Here is an 18,885-nt window from a genome sequence, read left to right as displayed (position 1 = left end):
GGGTTTGGAGGCTTTGGAGGTTTTGGGGGCTCTGGGGGGTTTGGAGGCTTTGGGGCTTTGGGGGTTTGGGGGGTTTGGGGTGTTTGCAGCAGGATTTGCTCCCAGCTCTGCTGGAGCTGCAGCTTTTGTTGGTGATTTCAGCCCTCCCACATCCTGCCCAGGGCTGGGGGAGATCCCCAGGACCCCAAACCCGAGTGGGGGCAGCAAAATGCTCCTCATCCTCCTGCCCTGGGGCTGCTCCAGCGTTTCCCAAGGATTTCCCAGCCAAAACCCCAAACTTTACCAGATGTTCATCTCCCAGAACCCCAAACTTCACTGGGTGTTCATCTCCAGAACCCCAAATTTCACTGGATATTTGTCTCCCCAAACCTCAAACTTCAGAGGATGTTTGCCTCCAGAACCCCAAACTTCACAGAGAGTTCATCTCCAAAACCCCAAACTTCTCCAGATATTTTGCCTCCCAAACCCCCAAACTTCACTGGGTGCTTGTCCCCCAAAATCCTGTGAGGAGCTGGGTTTTCTACCTGAAATAAATCCCTGATTTTGTGCTGGTGACTCCCTCTGTCCCTGTTTTCCCTGTGCTCTGTGGAGGAGCAGGGTTTGGCTGTGATGCCTTAAAGGGCAATTTTGGGCTGCAGGACTCAGACCCTCCCTGTGGCTTCCTCACTCTGGGTGAACAGGGAAAATCCCTCCCACCCCACAAAAATCTCCCTGCTGGCCATCAGGATGGACCCAAAGCTTTTCAGAACTCCTGGCCTCGTTTGCTACAGAAAAACCCAGCTAAACCCACCACCCTGGCCTCCCTTTTATATAAATTCTTCCTCCCTTGGTTGATTTCTGCCTGGCCTGACCACGGGTGGGACAATCCCACCAAATGTCCCCAAAATAAAAAAGGGCACTCAGGAGGGGCTCAGACCCCACTGAGGAGTGGCTGCAGCTTGAATAATGATGAATAATCCCCTCAGTTTTGTGGGAGAGCAGCTGGGGAGGGTGTTTGGGAAGCTGTGCCACATCTGGATGTCCCCAGAGCCTCGCAGGTGCCACCTCGGTGTCTAATCCTGCCAGCCCAGCCTGGGCTTATCAAGGCCCTGTGGGGGCAGAAAGGGCAGAGATAAAGCAAAAACTCCTTTTATTTTTTTGGTGTTCCTGCAGCTCCAGGCAGAGATAAAACAAAAACTCCATTTTTTTTTGGTGTTCCTGCAGCTCCAGGCAGAGATAAAGCAAAAAGTCCTTTTTGTTTTGGGTGCTCCTGCAGCTCCAGGCTTGGGTTTCTCAGAATGCAGCTGCCCTCAAAGGAGAAATGAGACAAACAAATGTGTGGGGACGGGGACAGGGAGTGATAGAAGTGCTGGCCCTGGCCCTGGCCCTGTCCCCAGGCACAGGGAGAGGCTGCCCTGGGCTATCAGCACCCTACAGAGGAAGGGGGAAGAGCTGCCTGCACTTCCAGAGGCAGCTGTGCCATCAAACTGCAGGGTTTCAATGGAAATCCCACAATTTTCCTCAGCCCTGCAAGGCTTTGGAATGGAAATCCCAAATTTTTCCTCACCCCTGCAAGGTTTGGAATGGAAATCCCAATTTTTGGAATGGAAATCCCAAATTTTTCCTCAGCCCTGCAAGGTTTGGAATGGAAATCCCAAATTTTTCCTCAGCTCTGCAGGGTTTCAATGGAAATCCCAAATTTCTCCTCGGCCCTGCAAGGTTTGGAATGGAAATCCCAAATTTTTGAATGGAAATCCCAAATTTTTCCTCAGCCCTGCAAGGTTTGGAATAGAAATCCCATTTTTTTCCTCAGATCTTCAGGGTTTGGAATGGAAATCCCAAATTTTTGAATGGAAATCCCAAATTTTTCCTCAGCCCCCTCCAGGAAATCCATCCTGCCTCATTCTCTGTGTGTGAGAGACTTGAAATCACCTCAAATACTGAAATTTGCATTTTTTTCTGCTCAGCCCCCAGCCAGGGCAGCTCCTGGGCTGCTGGGAAGTGATGCCACGTTTGGGATTGGGATTGGGATTGGGATTGGGATGGGATTGGGATGGGATTGGGATGGGATTGGGATTGGGATCTGTCTGAAGGAGGGGACACATCCAAGTGGCCCAAGCAGGGACCAAAAACGAGCCCTGGGAAATCCTGCTTGGCTCAGGAGTTCAATTTTCCATCCAGGGAAACAGAAAAATCCATTTTTTTTTCCAGGGATCCTCTGCTTGAGATGAATATTTTTCCTAATTAATAAACTGGAAATAAGGGATAAATTCTATCCTAAGTAATAAATTATATCCTAAACGATAAATTCTATCCTAAATGATGAATTATATCCCAAGGAATAAACCAAAACCAGGGACTGCACATTTGGCCTGAACCTCACAGGGCCCTCCTGTGAAATTGGGTTGGGAAATGATGCAAGAAACCTCAAATTCCTGTGAAATTTCCTGTGAAATAGGGTTGGGAAATGCTGCAAAACACCCCAAAATCCCAATTTTTGCACCTCTGAGCACCAAAATCCTGTTTGATTCCTGCCCTGATGGAGCCCTCAGGGCCTTTCTCCCTCAGGGCCTTTCCCCTGATGGTGTCAGGGACACAACAAAAACCAAAAAATCTTCAAAACCACAAGGCTGCCTTTGCCCCCACAGATTTCAGGGGGTCCCCACAAACCCGTTGTGCCCCACAAATTTATTTTTACCTGCCAGACACAAGTGTGAGCACTCAAAAGTGTTTCTGTACTTCCTGCAGGGTGAAAAATCGAGCGGGAAAACAACAAAAAAATAAAATAAAAGCTGCTGAGCAACAATTCCTGCTCACCTGCAGGGCTGGGAAATCCCAATTTTTGCACCTCTAAGCACCAAAATCCTGTTTGATTCCTGCCCTGATGGAACCAGGAGAGCCCTCAGGGCCTTTCTCCCTCAGGGCCTTTCTCCCTCAGGGCCTTTCTCCCTCAGGGCCTTTCCCCTGATGCTGTCAGGGACACAACAAAAAACAAAAAAAAAATCTTCAAAACCACAAGGCTGCCTTTGCCCCAAAGATTTCAGGGGTCCCCACAAACCCGTTGTGCCCCACAAATTTATTTTTACCTGCCAGACACAAGTGTGAGCACTCAAAAGTGCTTCTGTACTTCCTGCAGGGTGAAAAATCGAGCGGGAAAACAAAAAGAAAAATAAAATAAAAGCTGCTGAGCAACGATTTCTGCTCACCTGCAGGGCTGGGAAATCCCAATGTTTGCACCTCTGAGCACCAAAATCCTGTTTGATTCCTGCCCTGATGGAACCAGGAGAGCCCTCAGGGCCTTTCTCCCTCAGGGCCTTTCCCCTGATGGTGTCAGGGACACAACAAAAACCAAAAAATCTTCAAAACCACAAAGCTGCCTTTGCCCCCACAGATTTCAGGGGGTCCTCACAAACCCGTTGTGCCCCACAAATTTATTTTTACCTGCCAGACACAAGTGTGAGCACTCAAAAGTGTTTCTGTACTTCCTGCAGGGTGAAAAATCGAGCGGGAAAACAAAAAGAAAAATAAAAGCTGCTGAGCAACGATTTCTGCTCACCTGCAGGGCTGGGTGCACAGCTGAGAGCTCCAGAGCAGTTTTTGCACCCCTAAATCTCCTCTGAACCCCACAGCTGCAGCCCAGGCTGGTTCTGATGTGTTTTGGGGGAGATTTGAGCTCAGCCTGCAAAGCCAGCACAGCTCAGGGGTTCTGCTGGGGGCTCCTGAGCTCAGGGCTGAGCTTTGCAAAGCTCGGCTTAAAATGGTTTAAATGGGTTGGACGGGGCTTGATAAAGGGTTTGGAGCATCCCAAACATTGGGATTTCTTTCCCTGCCTCAATAAAGGGTTTGGGGCACCCCAAAGATTGGGGTTGCGTTTTTCCCCGCCTTGATAAAGGCTTTAGAGCATCCCAAATATTGGGGTTGTATCTTTCCCTGCCTTTGTAAAAGATTTGGAGCATCCCAAACATTGGGATTTCTTTCCCTGCCTCCATAAAGGGTTTGGAGCATCCCAAGTATTGGGGTTGTATCTGGAGCATCCCAAATACTGGGATTGCATTTTCTCAAATATTGGGGTTGCATTTTCCCTGCCTCTATAAAAGGTTTGGAGCATCCCAAATATTGGGATTTCTTTCCCTGCCTCAGTGAAGGGTTTGGAGTATCCCAAATACTGGGGTTGCATTTTCCCTGCCTTGATAAAGGGTTTGGGATAAAATCCCAAAGATTGGGATTGTGTCTTTCCCTGCCTCTATAAAAGATTTGGAGCATCCCAAATGTTGGGATTCCTTTCCCTGCTTTGATAAAGGGTTTGGAGCATCCCAAATCTTGGGATTGCTTCTGGAGCATCCCAAAGACTGGGATTGTGTTTTTCCCTTCCTCTACAAAGGGTTTGGAGCATCCCAAAGATTGGGGTCGCATCTGGAGCATCCCAAATATTGGGATTGTGTTTTTCCCTTCCTCTACAAAGGGTTTGGAGCATCCCAAAGATTGGGATTGCTTCTGGAGCATCCCAAATATTGGGATTGCATTTTCCCCTTCCTCTACAAAGGGTTTGGAGCATCCCAAAGATTGGGGTTGCTTCTGGAGCATCCCAAATCTTGGGATTGCTTCTGGAGCATCCCAAATATTGGGATTGTGTTTTTCCCTTCCTCTACAAAGGGTTTGGAGCATCCCAAAGATTGGGGTCGCATCTGGAGCAACCCAAATATTGGGATTGCATTTTCCCAAATATTGAGATTTCTTTCCCTGTCTCAATAAAGGGTTTGAAGCATCCCAATGCCACTAAATGGGGCGATTTTGGTTGTTTTTTTTTTCCCCCCATTTCCTGCTTGTCACCCTGTCTGTCCCCCCCCTGTCTGTCTGTCCCTGTCCCCCCTCCTTAAATCCCCCCCCAGGTTCCAACGGCCGCCCCAGCTGTGGCAGCTCCTCTGTCACACAAGAGAGGCAGCAGCCCCCAAGTGACAGCAGGTGACAGTTGTGTGCACGTGAAGCGTGGCCTGCCACCCTCCCCAGGGCACCCCCGAGCCTTGCAGGGCCCCTGGGAAATGGTTTCATCAACATCTGAATATTTGGAGTTCATTCAACGTTTGAATATTTGAATTTTATCCACGTTTGAATATTTGAATTTCATTCAACGTTTGAATATTTGAATTTCATTCAACGTTTGAGTATTTGAATTTCATTCAACGTTTGAATATTTGAATTTCATTCAATGTTTGAGTATTTGAATTTCATCAATATTTTGATGAAATTTATATATATTTCATCAATTTTTTGAAATTTCCCCCCAAAACAGCCCTGGCTGTGCCGGTGAGGATGAGGAAGGTCCCTTTCTCCATCATTCCTGCTGAAATCAGGGAAAAGTTCTGAATTCTTGAGGCTTTTCATGTTAAAACCCCTCTGCTCTTCCTCAAATCTAAAATCCTCGAAAAATGGAAAAAACAAACAAACAAACAAAAAAAACCCAAAACCCAAAAAACTCAACAAAAACCAAAACAACTACAACAAAAAAACCCCTGAATTAAAAAATCCCCCAAAAAACAACAACAACAACAACAAAAAACCAAACAAAAAACCAAAAAACAAGGCAAAAAAAAACCCCAAAAAACCCCCCAAAAAAACCCCAACACCCCCCCAAAAAAAAACCCCAAAAAACCAAAAAAATGGGGATATAAACCCTCTTTCCCTTTCTGCCCAGCTGGAACATGGAAAACCTGCTCAGATAATTTTTTGGGGTGCAAAAAATGCTGGAATTCCTCACACCCAACCCCAGGGACACGTCCTAAGGGGGATTTTGCCCAGGGATGTGATGCAGGATGAAGATTTTAGCCCCAAATGTTTCCTTTTCCCTCTTCAAAATTGCATTTCCTGCCAGAGGAGGATCCCCCAAAGTGCCCCACAGGAGGGACAAGGAGCGGAGCCAGGGCAGAACCTTCCAGAAGGAATCATGGGGACAGCTCCAGCTGAGAGAGGAGGAGCTGGGGCTGGCAGGGACAGGGCCACTGTCCCCATGGCACAGGGAGGGGACATGGCCACTGTCCCCATGGCACAGGGAGGGGACAGCACGGGAGCTATCGTGGCCTTCCAGCTGCTGCTGCAGCTCCAGCTGAGCCTCTGGGGCTGCCATCCCTGGGGACTTTATCAGGGATTGTCCCCTTCTCTGGGGCTGCCATCCCTGGGGACTTTATCAGGGATTGTCCCTTGGTGTCCCCTCCTTTTGGGCTGCCATCCATGGGGACTTTATCAGGGATTGTCTCCTTCTCTGGGGCTGCCATCCCTGGGGACTTTATCAGGGATTGTCCCTTGGTGTCCCCTCCTTTTGGGTTGCCATCCATGGGGACTTTATCAGGGATTGCCCCCCCTTTTGTGGCTGCCATCCCTGGGGACTTTATCAAGGATTGTCCCCATTTAGAGCTGCCATTCTTAGGGACTTTACTGAGGCTGTGTCACCTCCTTTTGGGCTGCCATCCATGGGGACTTTATCAGGGATTGTCCCTTTGTGTCCTCTCCTTTTGGTGCTGCCATCCATGGGGACTTTATTTGGGCTGTGTCCCTTTTTGGAGCTGCCATTCTTGGGGACTTTATCAGGGATTGTGTCCCCCATTTTTGGGGCTGCCATCCATGGGGAGTTTATTGGGACTGTGTCCCCTCCTTTTGGGACTGCCATCCCTGGGGACTTTATCAAGGATTGTCCCCATTTAGGGCTGCCATTCTTGGGGACTTTATCAGGGATTGTCCCCTCCTTTTGGTGCTGCCATCCATGGGGACTTTATTGGGGACTGTCCTCTCCTCTGGGGCTGCCAGGCTTTGTTCTTATCAAGGATCTTTTATCAGCTCCTTGCCCGGATAGCCTCAATTTTCATTTCATCTGCAAATGGGGACAGGGGAACTGATCAGATCAAACAAGAACCAGCCCAAAGCCCAGCTCTGAACTCAGCTTGAGCTCTAAACTCAGCTTGAGCTGCTGAGAGGCTCCAGTGAGTTCACACAACTTCCTGCATTTCACCCACCCTTATTCCTGCTGGAATGCCAGGATCCCACTGGGAAGGGAAAAAAGGGATTTTTCATCAACCTCCAGGCTCAGATTTAGGGATTTTCTCCAAGTGACAGCTGAAAATGAGAGATTTAATGAGCAGGAGAAGGTGACAAGAGTTGCTGTCACCCATCCTGTCACACCAAGGAGCTGCTCAGTTCTGGCAGCCAAACCTTGCTGGTTCTTCAGCTCCTTGCCCTAAAACCATTTAAAATGTTTTTGTTTTTGTTTTTTTTAAACCATTTAAAGCTCATTTTTTAAACAATTAAGCTCATTTCAGGTCCAAAAAATCCCAAAGTTCTGGGAATCCCAAGAGCAGAGTTTGTCCCTGAGGACAGGATTGGGATCCAAGGATTGGGGAGTACAGAGAGCAAAACCTGCAGAGCGCCTCTGTTCCCTCAGCAACCCAAAATCTGATTTTCTACAGAAAATAAGTGAGTTTGTATCATCTGAGCGGCACAAAAAGGGGGGAAAAAAGGCAAAAATTCCCAGCTTGGATCCATCTCCTCCTCCCTTGGGATCCCAGAACTCCAGGCAGGGATGGGAGGGAGCAGAAATTTCTGAGTGCCCGGGACCAGCCTGGAGCAGGGCGGATTTTTTGGGTGGATTTTTTGGGGGGGGGGGGGGGGGGGGATTTTCACAGCAGAGAGGTGGGAAAATCGCCATGAATTCATTCAGTGCGGCTGATTTGGTTTGTGAATGAAGAAATAATCAGAATTTCTCGGTGCCAACATGCCCTCTGCTGGCAGCGGGGCTCCTTGCAAAACGGGGGATAAATCACGATGAAAATGTGGGATAAATCACAATAAATCACGATCAAAATGTGGAATAAATCACAATAAATCACTATTAAAATGTGGGATAAATCACCATTATTTCAAATCAGGATGGTCTTTGTGCACTTTCCAGCCTACTTAGCAAGAAAGGAGAATTAATGAGTGGAGCAGGCAAAGTTTCATCCTGGCTCAAGGACAGCCTGGAATTAAGGAGCTCCAGGGATGTCATAAATCAGGATATCATAAATTGGGATGTGATAAATCAGATTTTAATGGAGACTTTGCTGACTCAACAAAATCCTCGCGGTCCTTTTGTCCTGTCCGCTTTGGGATGGGCGGGACCATCAATCCCACCTCGTTCCACCCCCTCGGGATCTCCAGATGTGCGGGGGGAGGGAGGGTGGGCGCATCCAGATGTTGCCCCCCGTCCGCACTACAACTCCCACGATGCTCCGCGCGTCGCCCCGCCTGCACTACAACTCCCACAATGCCCCGCGCGCCCGCCCACCGCCACGCCCGCACCTGGCGCATGCGCACAGCTCCATATGGCTCCAAGATGGCTGACACAGCGTCCGGGGGCTCCGGCACGGTAACGGCGCCTGATCCCCGGGGCGCGGGGCCGTGGGGCCGGGTTCCCGGCGGGTCCCCGGTGGGGCCGGGCGGGGCGGCAGCGCTCGATCCCTCCGGGGCGCGGAGGCGGCCGCGGCCAGGCCGCGGAGCGTGGAGGCGGCGGGTGGAGGGAGGGAGGCGCTGATTGGCTGGAAGGCCCGAGGGGAGGCAAGGTTTGATTGGCTGAGGATGGCGCGCTCCAATTGGCTGGCGGGGAACAGGGCGGGGCTTGTGGCGGGGGGTGTCCTTAAAGAGGCCGCGTCGCAAAAAGTCAAAAAGTGTCTGGGAGGTTCTGTAAGGACACGTGTGTAAATATATGTACTTATATAAATATTTTTATATATATATATATATATATATATATATATGCACATATATATACCCATGTGCCCCTGTGAGTGTATACAACACATGTGTGTGTATACCTGTGTCCTGCTGTCACCCTTCCCATTACCTGCTCCCGAACTTTTTCCAATCCTTGTTCCATGTTCCTTCCCATGGAGTCCCTGCTTCATGGTCCTTCCACCTGATCTGTGACCCTTCCCTGCTCCCAAGTTCCTGCTCCCAAGCCCTTCCATTCCCTGCTCCCTGCCCCATCCCTTACCATGGATCCCATGCCATGGATCCCATTCAATCCCATCCTATCCCATGCCATGGATCTCATCCCACGCCATGGATCCCATCCCATGCCATGGATCCCATCCCATCCAATGGATCCCCTCCCATCCCATGGATCCCATCCCACCCTAACTCCCCATCCCTAACTCCATTCCTCCATCCCAGTGGGTGCCCCTGCAGACAATTACCATGGATCCCATCCCATCTCATGGATCCCATCCCATGGATCCCTTCCCATTCCCTAACTCCATTCCCCCTGGCAGAGGGTGGGCAGCAAGCAGGCTGGCACCCCTGCAGACAATTACCATGGATCTAACAGATCCCATTGCATGGATAACTCTGTGTTTTTTCCCTGGCAGAGGGGCAGCAAGCAGGCTGGCACCCCAGCTGACAATTACCATGGATCCAACGGATCCCATTGCATGGATAACTCTGTTTTTTCCCTGGCAGAGGGGCAGCAAGCAGGCTGGCACCCCAGCTGACAATTACCAGCTGGCGCGGCGCCGCACGCTGCAGGTGGTGGTGAGCTCGCTGCTGACCGAGGCCGGCTTCGAGAGCGCCGAGAAGGCGGCGGTGGAGACGCTCACCGAGATGATCCAGAGCTGTGAGTGCCCCCTGGCCAGCCCACACAGCAGTGCCTCTGCTCACACAGGGCTGGCACCCTGCTTTTCACACAGTCACGGGGTGGGGAGAGAGCAGCCCAGCTCTGATGCTGCAGATAAATCCCAAAAATCGGCCCTCAGCGCGAGGCATCGATCCCAAAAATCAGCCCCAGTTCGTGGCACCAATCCCAAAAATCAGCCCCAGTTCATGGCACCAATCCCAAAAATCAGCCCCAGTTCGTGGCACCAATCCCAAAAATCAGCCCCAGTTCATGGCACAAATCCCAAAAATCAGTCCCAGTCCGTGGCACAAATCCCAAAAATCAGCCCTCAGCGCGAGGCACCAATCCCAAAAATCAGCCCCAGTTCGTGGCACCAATCCCAAAATCAGCCCTCACTGTGAGGCACCAATCCCAAAAATCAGCCCCCAGTTCCTGCAATCAGCCCCAATCCGTGGCGCAAATCCCAAAAATCAGCCCCAATTCCAAAGGCGCAAATTCCTGTAATCAGCCCCAATGCATGGCACCAATCCCAAAAATCAGCCCTAATCCATGGCACCAGTCCCTGGAATCAGCCCCCAATCCAAGGCACAAATCCCAAAAATCAGCCCCAATTCCAAAGGCACAAATTCCTGGAATCAGCCCCAATCCATGGCACAAATCCCAAAAATCAGCCCCAATCCAAGGCACAATTCCTGGAATCAGCCCCCAGTCCAAGGCACAAATCCCAAAAATCAGCCCCTAATCCAAGGCACAAATTCCTGGAATCAGCCCCAATCCATGGCACAAATCCCAAAAATCAGCCCCAATTCCAAAGGCACAAATTCCTGGAATCAGCCCCAGTCCAAGGCACCAATCCCTGGATTCAGCCCCCAATTCCTGCAGTCCTGGAGCTGCCCCAGCTGTGAGAATTGAACCCCTGGTGGTTTTATCCTGCAGATATTTCAGAAATTGGGAGGAGTGCCAAATCCTACTGCGAGCACACAGCCAGGACCCAGCCCACGCTCTCAGACATCGTGGTGACCCTCGTGGAGATGGGTGAGCAGCTCCCTCTTCCCACCCCTTCCGCCTCTGGATTGGGAAATTTCCCCCCAAAATCTGGGATTTGGGGGGTGCCTGTGGTGGTGTTCAAAGGGGTCCCAGGACGAGGGAAGAGATGAGGATCTGACTCCATGTTTCAGAAGGCTGATTTATTATTCTGTGATTGTCACAGACACATTTTATGAAAAATCCTTTCTTTAGGATTTTTTCTCCTGAGAAGCCTCAGGAACAAAATGTAAACAAGAATTATCTGCTGCTGTGGAATGCAGCAGGTGGATCTGTGATTGGTTTTGTGTGGTTGTTTTTAATTAATGACCAATCACAGTCCAGCTGTCTCAGACTCTCTGAGAGTCATGAGATTTTATCTTTCCTTTCCTTTCCTTTCCTTTCCTTTCCTTTCCTTTCCTTTCCTTTCCTTTCCTTTCCTTTCCTTTCCTTTCCTTTCCTTTCCTTCTTCCCTTCCCTTCCCTTCTGATGAAATCCTTTCTTCTATTCTTTGAGTACAGTTTTAATATAAAATATATATAATAAAATAATAAATCAGCCTTCTGAAACACGGAGTCAGATCCTCGTCTCTTCCCTCAGCCTGGGACCCCTGTGAACACCACCACTGATGATATAAATTGTATTCAAACTGTACTAAAAGAATAGGAGAAGGGATTTCATCAGAAGGCTTGAAAGGAAAGGAATGGAATGATAATAAAATCTTGTGACTGACCAGAGAGTCTGAGCCAGCTGGGCTGTGATTGGCCATTAATTAGAAACAACCACATGAGCCCAATCCCAGATGCACCTGTTGCATTCCACAGCAGCAGATAACCATTGTTTCCATTTTGTTCCTGAGGCCTCTCAGCCTCTCAGGAGAAAAAAAAAATCCCAGCAAAAAGATTTTTCATAAAATGTGTCCCTGACAGGTGCCCACACACAGCTGATTCCTTTCCCTGACCCCATGATCTGCTCCCCTCGCCCATTCCTTTCTTGTTTAATTTGGAAAAATTTAATCCTGGATTTTGACCGGGTAAATTCCCCTTTTCCTCTTTGGTGTTCCAGGTTTCAACGTGGAAACCCTTCCTGCCTACGCCAAGCGCTCCCAGAGGATGGTGATCACTGCCCGTACGTGGGACACCTCTCCTGGGCTGGGGACAGCCTGCAGCTCCTGGAGCTCCCCTCTGCTGCCTTCCAGGGAGCTCCTGAGGAGCTTTCTCTGGGATAATCCAGGATTTGGGGCTCCTGTGTTGGGGTGAAGGGACCTGGGTCGCTTGGGAGGGGATTTGTCTGAAGGGTCAAGGGATCCTTTTCCCCTCTGGGATCCAATCCCCGGGTCAGGGATGGGGTCAGGGATGGGGTCAGAGCTTTGGGGGGACCCTGGGAAGGAGGATTCCTGTGTTTTCCCTGATTCCTGTGGGGTTTTCCCTGATTCCTGTGGTGTTTTCCCTGATTCCTGTGGTGTTTTCCCTGATTCCTGTGTTTTCCCTGATTGCTGTGTTCTTTTCCCTAATTCCTGTGTTGTTTCCCCTATTCCTGTGCTGTTTTCCCTCATTCCTGTGTTTGTTTTCCCTAATTTCTGTGTTTTCCCTGATCCCTGGGGGTTTTTTCCCTGACCCCCGTGTTTGTTTCCCTCATTCCTGTATTTGTTTTCCCTCATTCCTGTATTTGTTTTCCCTCATTCCTGTATTTGTTTTCCCTCATTCCTGTGTTTGTTTTCCCTGATTCCTGTGGTGTTTTCTCTGATTCCTGTGGTGTTTTCCCTGATTCCTGTGTTTGTTTTCTCTGAATCCTGTGCTGTTTTCTGATTCCTGTGCTGTTTTCCCTCATTCCTGTGCTGTTTTCCCTGATTCCTGTGCTGTTTTCCCCCTGCAGCTCCAGTGACAAACCAGCCTGTGACCCCCAAAGCCCTGACAGCTGGGCAGAACAAACCTCACCCACCCCACATTCCTGGCCATTTCCCAGAGTTCCCAGATCCTCACACCTACATCAAGACACCAGTGAGTGAAAACAACATTTTTGTGCTGTTTGGGGTCTCCGAATTCCAGGAGTTGGGGTGGTTTTACTGCAGTGCTGCTGCCTTTTATCCAAAATGTTCCTGCTGACCTGATACATTCCTGCTTTGTGGGTTGTGGGCATCCCTTGCCATCCAAAAATCAGCCAGAATCCCTGGAATTCTCATTTTTGTGCTGGCTGGGGTCTGTTTGATGTCCAGAACCCCAGAAGTGTTGTTTTTTTTTTACTGCAGCACTGGTGTTATTTATCCAAAGTATTGTTTTTCCTGGCTTTGAATATTCCTTGTTTGTGGGTTTTGGACATTCCTTGGGATGGGATCCTTCCCCTTGCCTGCTCCCAGACCATTCCCAATGCAGAATCCCTGGATTTCTGCCTGCTGGACCCCTCTAACTGTCCAAAACCTCATGGATGCTGAAGAGCAGAACCTGCAGCTGCTCCATCCCCGTGAAGTTTGGAAGTGGAGCTGCTCCATAACTCCTCCATCCCTGGGATGTTGGTTTGGAGGTGGAGCTGCTCCATCCCTGGGATGTTTGGGAGTGAAGCTGCTCCATAACTCCTCCATCCCTGTGAAATTTGGGAGTGGAGCTGCTCCATCCCTGTGATGTTTGGAAGTGGAGCTGCTCTATAACTCCTCCATCCCTGAGAAGTGTGGAGGTGGAACTGCTCCACAACTCCTCCATCCCTGTGAAGTTTGAAAGTGGAGGAGCTGCTCCATCCCTGGGATGTTGGTTTGGAGGTGGAGCTGCTCAATTCCTGTGATATTTGGAGGTGGAGCTGCTCAATTCCTGTGAAGTTTGGAGGTGGAGCTGCTCTGTCCCTGGGATGTTTGTTTGGAGGTGGAACTCCTCCATCCATGTGAAGTTTGGAGGTGGAGCTGCTCCATCCCTGGCATGTTGGTTTGGAAGTGAAGCGGCTCCATCCCTGGGATGTTTGTTTGGAGGTGGAGCTGCTCAATTCCTGTGAAGTTTGGAGGTGGAGCTGCTCCATCCCTGGGATGTTGGTTTGGAGGTGGAGCTGCTCAATTCCTGTGAAGTTTGGAGGTGGAGCTGCTCCATCCCTGTGAAGTTTGGAGGTGGAGCTGCTCCATCCCTGGGATGTTGGTTTGGAAGTGAAGCTGCTCCATCCCTGGGATGTTTGTTTGGAGGTGGAACTCCTCCATCCCTGGGATGTTTGTTTGGAGGTGGAACTCCTCCATCCATGTGAAGTTTGGAGGTGGAGGAGCTGCTCCATCCCTGTGAAGTTTGGAGGTGGAGCTGCTCCATCCCTGGGATGTTTGTTTGGAGGTGGAGCTGCTCAATTCCTGTGAAGTTTGGAGGTGGAGCTGCTCCATCCCTGTGAAGTTTGGAGGTGGAGCAGCTCCGTCTCTGGGACGTTTGGAGGTGGAGCTGCCCCAACCCTGGGATGTTTGTTTGGAAGTGAAACTGCTCCATCCCTGGGATGTTTGTATGGAGGTGGAACTCCTCCATCCCTGTGACGTTTGGAGGTGGAGCTGTCCCAATCCTGGGATGTTTGTTTGGAAGTGAAGCTGCTCCATCCCTGTGATATTTGGAGGTGGAACTCCTCCATCCCTGTGACGTTTGGAGGTGGAGCTCTCCCCAGCTCCTGCGTGCTGTCCCTCCCTGCAGACGTACCGCGAGCCCGTGTCCGATTACCAGGTGCTGCGGGAGAAGGCGGCGTCGCAGCGCAGGGACGTGGAGAGGGCCCTCACCCGCTTCATGGCCAAGACTGGCGAGACCCAGAGCCTCTTCAAGGACGATGTCAGCACCTTCCCACGTCAGTCACTCCATGGTTTCACCTCCCTGCAGGGTTTGGGAGTCATCCCGCGGTGCTGTCTGCACTGCTGAGGTGCTGGGTGTGGGAATCCTCGAAATCAGAGGGTTTGGGGGAAGGATTTAAGGATTGCCACAATGGAAGGTTGGGAAAGGAGGGATTTTGGGGTTAAAATGGGGAGGAAAAGCAGAAAGCAGCTCCTCAAGGTTTCCTTTTTTCTCCTGGTGGAGAAGTTAAATCCAAATCTCATCCCAAATCCAAATCTCATCCCAAATCCAAATCTCATCCCAAATCCAAATCTCATCCCAAATTCAACTCTCATCCCAATCCTGGCTCCATCCCTGTAACCTCCCCCAGGAATTTCTTCTCCCTGACATTTTCCTGCTGCTGGAAATTTTCCTGTCTCTGCCTGCAGAGCAGAGATGAGAATTCCCACTTTCCCAAGGCTTGCTGGCCCCACAGCTTCATTTAAGAGGAGCCCAAATTTCCCAGATCATTGGGAATTTATGGTGGAGCTCAGGGAGGATTTTCTGTGTTGGAACGCTGCTGGAAACATGAAGAGATTCAGAAAATTGGGAAGTAGAGAGTGCCATCTTTTAGGGGTCAGAAAATTGGGAAATAGAGGCTGCCATCTTTTAGGGAGCAGAAAATTGGGAAATAGAGAGTGCCATCTTTCAGGGATCAAGATTTCCTTCCTTATCCTTAGGAAATGTAAGGAAAAGGAAATGCATCCAAACCCAGAACCAGCGAAATGTTTGATCTCCGTAACTTTGCCCCTAATTTCTGAGGGCAGGAATTTCTCCCAGCTTCCTGACTGTGTCTCCCCTTTTCCCTGCTGCCAGTGATTGCTGCCAGGCCTTTCACTGTGCCCTACCTGACAGCTCTGCTGCCCTCTGAGCTGGAGATGCAGCAGATGGAGGAGACGGATTCCTCAGAGCAGGACGAGCAGACGGACACCGAGAACCTCCCGCTGCACATGAGCACGGTGGGGCCACCCTGGGGCCATTCCTGCACCTTGGAAAACCTGGCTATGCCTCCTGGGAAATGGGAAATGGGAAATGGAACTGAGCAGTGCCAGGGTTCTCCAGTTTGGAATTCTGACTTTGTTTCCTGGGAAATGGGGAATGGAACTGAGCAGTGCCAGGGTTCCCCAGTTTGGAAAACCTGGCTCTGTTTCCTGGGGAAATGGGAAATAATGGAACTGAGCAGTGTCAGGATTCTTGGAACTTGGAATTCTGGCTTTGTCTCTTGGGAAATGGGAAATGGGAAATGGAACTGAGCAGTGTCAGGGTTCCCCAGTTTGGAAAACCTGGCTTTGTTTCCTGGGAAAATGGGAAATGGAACTGAGCAGTGTCAGTGTTCTTCAGCTTGGAATTCTGGCTCTGTCTCCTGGGAAATGGGGAATGGGAAATGGAACTGAACATTGCCAGGGTTCTCCAGCTTGGAATTCTGACTCAGTCCCTTGGGAAATGGGAAATGGAACTGAGCAGTGTCAGGGTTCCCCAGTTTGGAATTCTGGCTCTGTCTCCTGGGAAATGGGGAATGGAACTGAACACTGTCCTGGTTCTTAAGCTTGGAAAACCCGGCTCTGTTTCCTGGGAAATGGAACTGAACATTGTCAGGGTTCTCCAGCTTGGAATTCTGGCTTTGTTTCCTGGGAAGTGGGAACTGAACACTGTCCTGGTTCTCCAGCTCCCTGCAGAGTCCAGTGCAGAGTGAGGCTGAGCAGGAGCTTTCAGGACATCCCAAATTTTCATTTTCCCAAGGGATTTTCCTGTCTCACAGCCCAGGAGGCCTGGCCCCTGCTGCAGCTCCTTGTGTGCTTGGTTGTTGATTGTCCCTCCTGCCCACACGTTCTGGGCTTAGAATTTGGAATCCTGGAATAGTTTGGGTTGAGAGGGACCATAAAAATCTTATCCCATGGGCAGGGACACCTTCCCCTACCCCAGGATTGCTCCAGCCTGGCTTTGGACACTTCCAGAGTTGGAGCATCCGTGGATTCTGTGAGCAGAAAGATTTCCAAGCCTGACTTTTGATTTTTTACTGTTTTTTCCTCCATGGCAGGATGATGCAGGACCCGAGAAGGAGAACACCTCAGTGCTGCAGCAGAGCAGCTCCCTGGCAGGCAGCAGGAACGGGGAGGAGAACGTCATCGACAACCCCTACCTGAGGCCCGTCAAGAAACCCAAAATCCGCAGGAAGAAGTGAGGGGGGGCGGGGGGAAATTCCCAAAATTCCCCTGGGAACCTCACCCAGGGCTCAGGAGAGGCAGCCCAGCTGAGGAGGGGTCTCTGAGCCTGGTGAGCCCCACGCCCACCCTGCAGCGCTCCAGGAGAACACCTGGGAATTGTCTGGGGGGCTTTGGCTTCCGCTCTGGGGGGGATTGAATTTCTGAGGAGCTGAGAGAGCCAGGGCTTGGAGGGGCTGGGCTTGGAGAACCCAGGGGTTGGATTTGGAGAACCCAGGGGTTGGATTTGGATTTGGATTTGGAGGACCAAGAGGTGGATTTGGATTTAGAGAACCCAGGGGTTGGATTTGGATTTGGAGAACCCAGGGGGTGGATTTGGATTTGGATTTGGAGAACCCAGAGGTTGGATTTGGATTTGGATTTGGAGGACCAAGAGGTTGGATTCGGATTTGGAGAACCCAGGGGTTGGATTTGGATTTGGATTTAGAGAACCCAGGGGTTGGATTTGGATTTGGATTTGGAGGACCCAGGGGTTGGATTTGGATTTGGATTTAGAGAACCCAGGGGTTGGATTTGTATTTGGAGAACCCAGAGGTTGGATTTGGATTTGGAGGACACGGGTTGGATTTGGAGGGCACAGGGGTTGGATTTGGATTTGGATTTGGAGGACCAAGAGGCTGGATTTGGAGGACACAGGTTGGATTTGGAGGGCATGGGGACTGGATTTGGATTTGAAGGACACAGGGGTTGGATTTGGATTTGGAGAATCCAGAGGTTGGATTTGGATTTGGATTTGAAGGACACAGGGGTTGGATTTGGAGGACCCAGGTGTTGGATGTGGGGACCCAAGGACTGGATTTGGAGGAACAAGGGATTGGATTTGGAGGGACACAGGGGTTGGGGTTGGATTTGGAGGGACACAGGGGTTGGATTTGGATTTAGAGGACACAAGGTTGGATTTAGAGGACCCAGGGTTGGATTTGGAGGAACACAGGGGTTGGATGTGGGGACACAGGGGTTGGATTTGGATTTAGAGGACACAGGGGTTGGATTTGGAGCACCCAAGGGTTGGATTTGGAGGGACACAGGGGTTGGGGTTGGATTTTGAGGATGCGGGGTTGGATTTGGAGGGACACAGGAGCTGGAGCTGAGGGATCCAGGGGTTGGATTTGGATTTGAAGGACCAAGGGATTGGATTTGGAGGGACACAGGGGTTGGATTTGGATTTAGAGGACACAGGGGTTGGATTTGGAGGACCCAAGGGCTGGATTTGGAGGACACAAAGTCTGGAGCTGTGGGACCCAGGGATTGAGATTGGGTTTGGAGGACCCAGCCTTTATTCCCTTTATTTCCTCCTTTATTCCCTCCTTTATTCCCTTTATTTCCTCCTTCACTCCCTTTATTCCCTCCTTCATTCCCTTTATTCCCTCCTTCATTCCCTTTATTTCCTCCTTCATTCCCTTTATTTCCATGTCACTGTTGTCATTATTGGCTCTGCTTCTGGAGGGCTTTGCTTTCATTTTCCTTCAGCATTTTCTTGGGTGAAATAAAGAAGGAAAATCTTCTCTTTTTTTGGGTTAAAGAAAACCAAAATAAGGTTTTCTTTGATTTCTTTGGAAAACCCATTTGGGTTTTCTTTGACCCAAAATCTGGGTTCAGTTTCCATCAGAAAAAGCTCCTGAGGTTTGGTCCAAAATCTTCCAAAAAATTCCAGCTTCACCTCCATGAAGTTAAAAGGATCCCCCCTCTTTCCCCAGGACAAAAATTTTAAAGAAAAGGTTTTTTTTCAATGATTTCCTGCCAAAAAAAATCTGAAATTAAATCTCAAAGCCCCCACCCTGTGTGTTCCACTGTCCCTTCTGCTGGTGCCTTGCTTGTACAGAATGAAAAATGTACAGAACACCTGTAAATGTTTGTATATATCCAAAAATTTTATCTTTTTTTAACTTTTCTTTTTTTTTTGTTTTCTGCAAGGAGAAAAATCCCTTGCTGGGTAGGGGAAAAAGAAAAAAAGGTGGAATGAAAATTGTAGTTTTTATGTTCATAATAAAAGAAATTTTATGTCCTTATGAGCAAATTGTGATTTTTGTGTTCATCAGAAAGGAATAATAATAATTATTTAGTAAAGGTATTTAGAATTATTTAATAAAGGTATTTAGTAAAGGTATTTAGTATTATTATGTTCCTGTATCAATTTAATACAAATTAATAAATTTAAATTAAATTTATATAAATTTAATAATGGAATATAATAATAATTCATGATGTTCATAAT

The 18,885-nt window shown here is 49.5% G+C and overlaps 1 protein-coding gene across 25 annotated transcripts; it reads left to right on the top strand.

Annotated features, from left to right (window-relative positions):
• Positions 1–8,269: 8,269 nt before the first annotated feature.
• Positions 8,270–18,679, top strand: TAF8 (TATA-box binding protein associated factor 8). Of its 25 annotated transcripts, none has more exons than XM_071450174.1 (10): positions 8,270–8,371; positions 9,460–9,613; positions 10,550–10,648; positions 11,702–11,764; positions 12,512–12,636; positions 14,278–14,425; positions 15,265–15,407; positions 16,487–16,889; positions 17,047–17,230; positions 17,285–18,679. In XM_071450174.1, the coding sequence occupies exons 1-8, from the start codon at positions 8,270–8,272 to the stop codon at positions 16,628–16,630; spliced, it is 978 nt and encodes a 325-aa protein (XP_071306275.1). In that variant the 3' UTR covers positions 16,631–16,889; positions 17,047–17,230; positions 17,285–18,679. The 25 variants fall into 25 exon arrangements, with proteins under 25 accessions (XP_071306275.1, XP_071306280.1, XP_071306273.1 ...); XM_071450179.1 differs by having other exon boundaries at positions 16,487–17,012; positions 17,205–17,230; positions 17,749–18,679; XM_071450172.1 differs by having other exon boundaries at positions 16,487–17,012; positions 17,205–17,230; positions 17,307–18,679.
• The last annotated feature ends 206 nt before the right edge of the window (positions 18,680–18,885 follow it).

Source organism: Agelaius tricolor, unplaced genomic scaffold, assembly GCF_023055355.1.
Source record: "Agelaius tricolor isolate 1412-34295 unplaced genomic scaffold, bAgeTri1.0.p SCAF_30, whole genome shotgun sequence".
Lineage (NCBI taxonomy): Eukaryota > Metazoa > Chordata > Aves > Passeriformes > Icteridae > Agelaius > Agelaius tricolor.
This window is presented reverse-complemented; position numbering and strand designations above follow the sequence as displayed.

Coding starts and splice junctions, on each gene's coding strand:
- TAF8 (XM_071450174.1), top strand. CDS start 8,270: ATGCCCCGCGCGCCCGCCCACCGCCACGCCCGCACCTGGCGCATGCGC. Junction 14,426..15,264: donor CGATGTCAGCACCTTCCCAC/GTCAGTCACTCC, acceptor CCCTGCTGCCAG/TGATTGCTGCCAGGCCTTTC. Junction 15,408..16,486: donor TCCCGCTGCACATGAGCACG/GTGGGGCCACCC, acceptor CCTCCATGGCAG/GATGATGCAGGACCCGAGAA.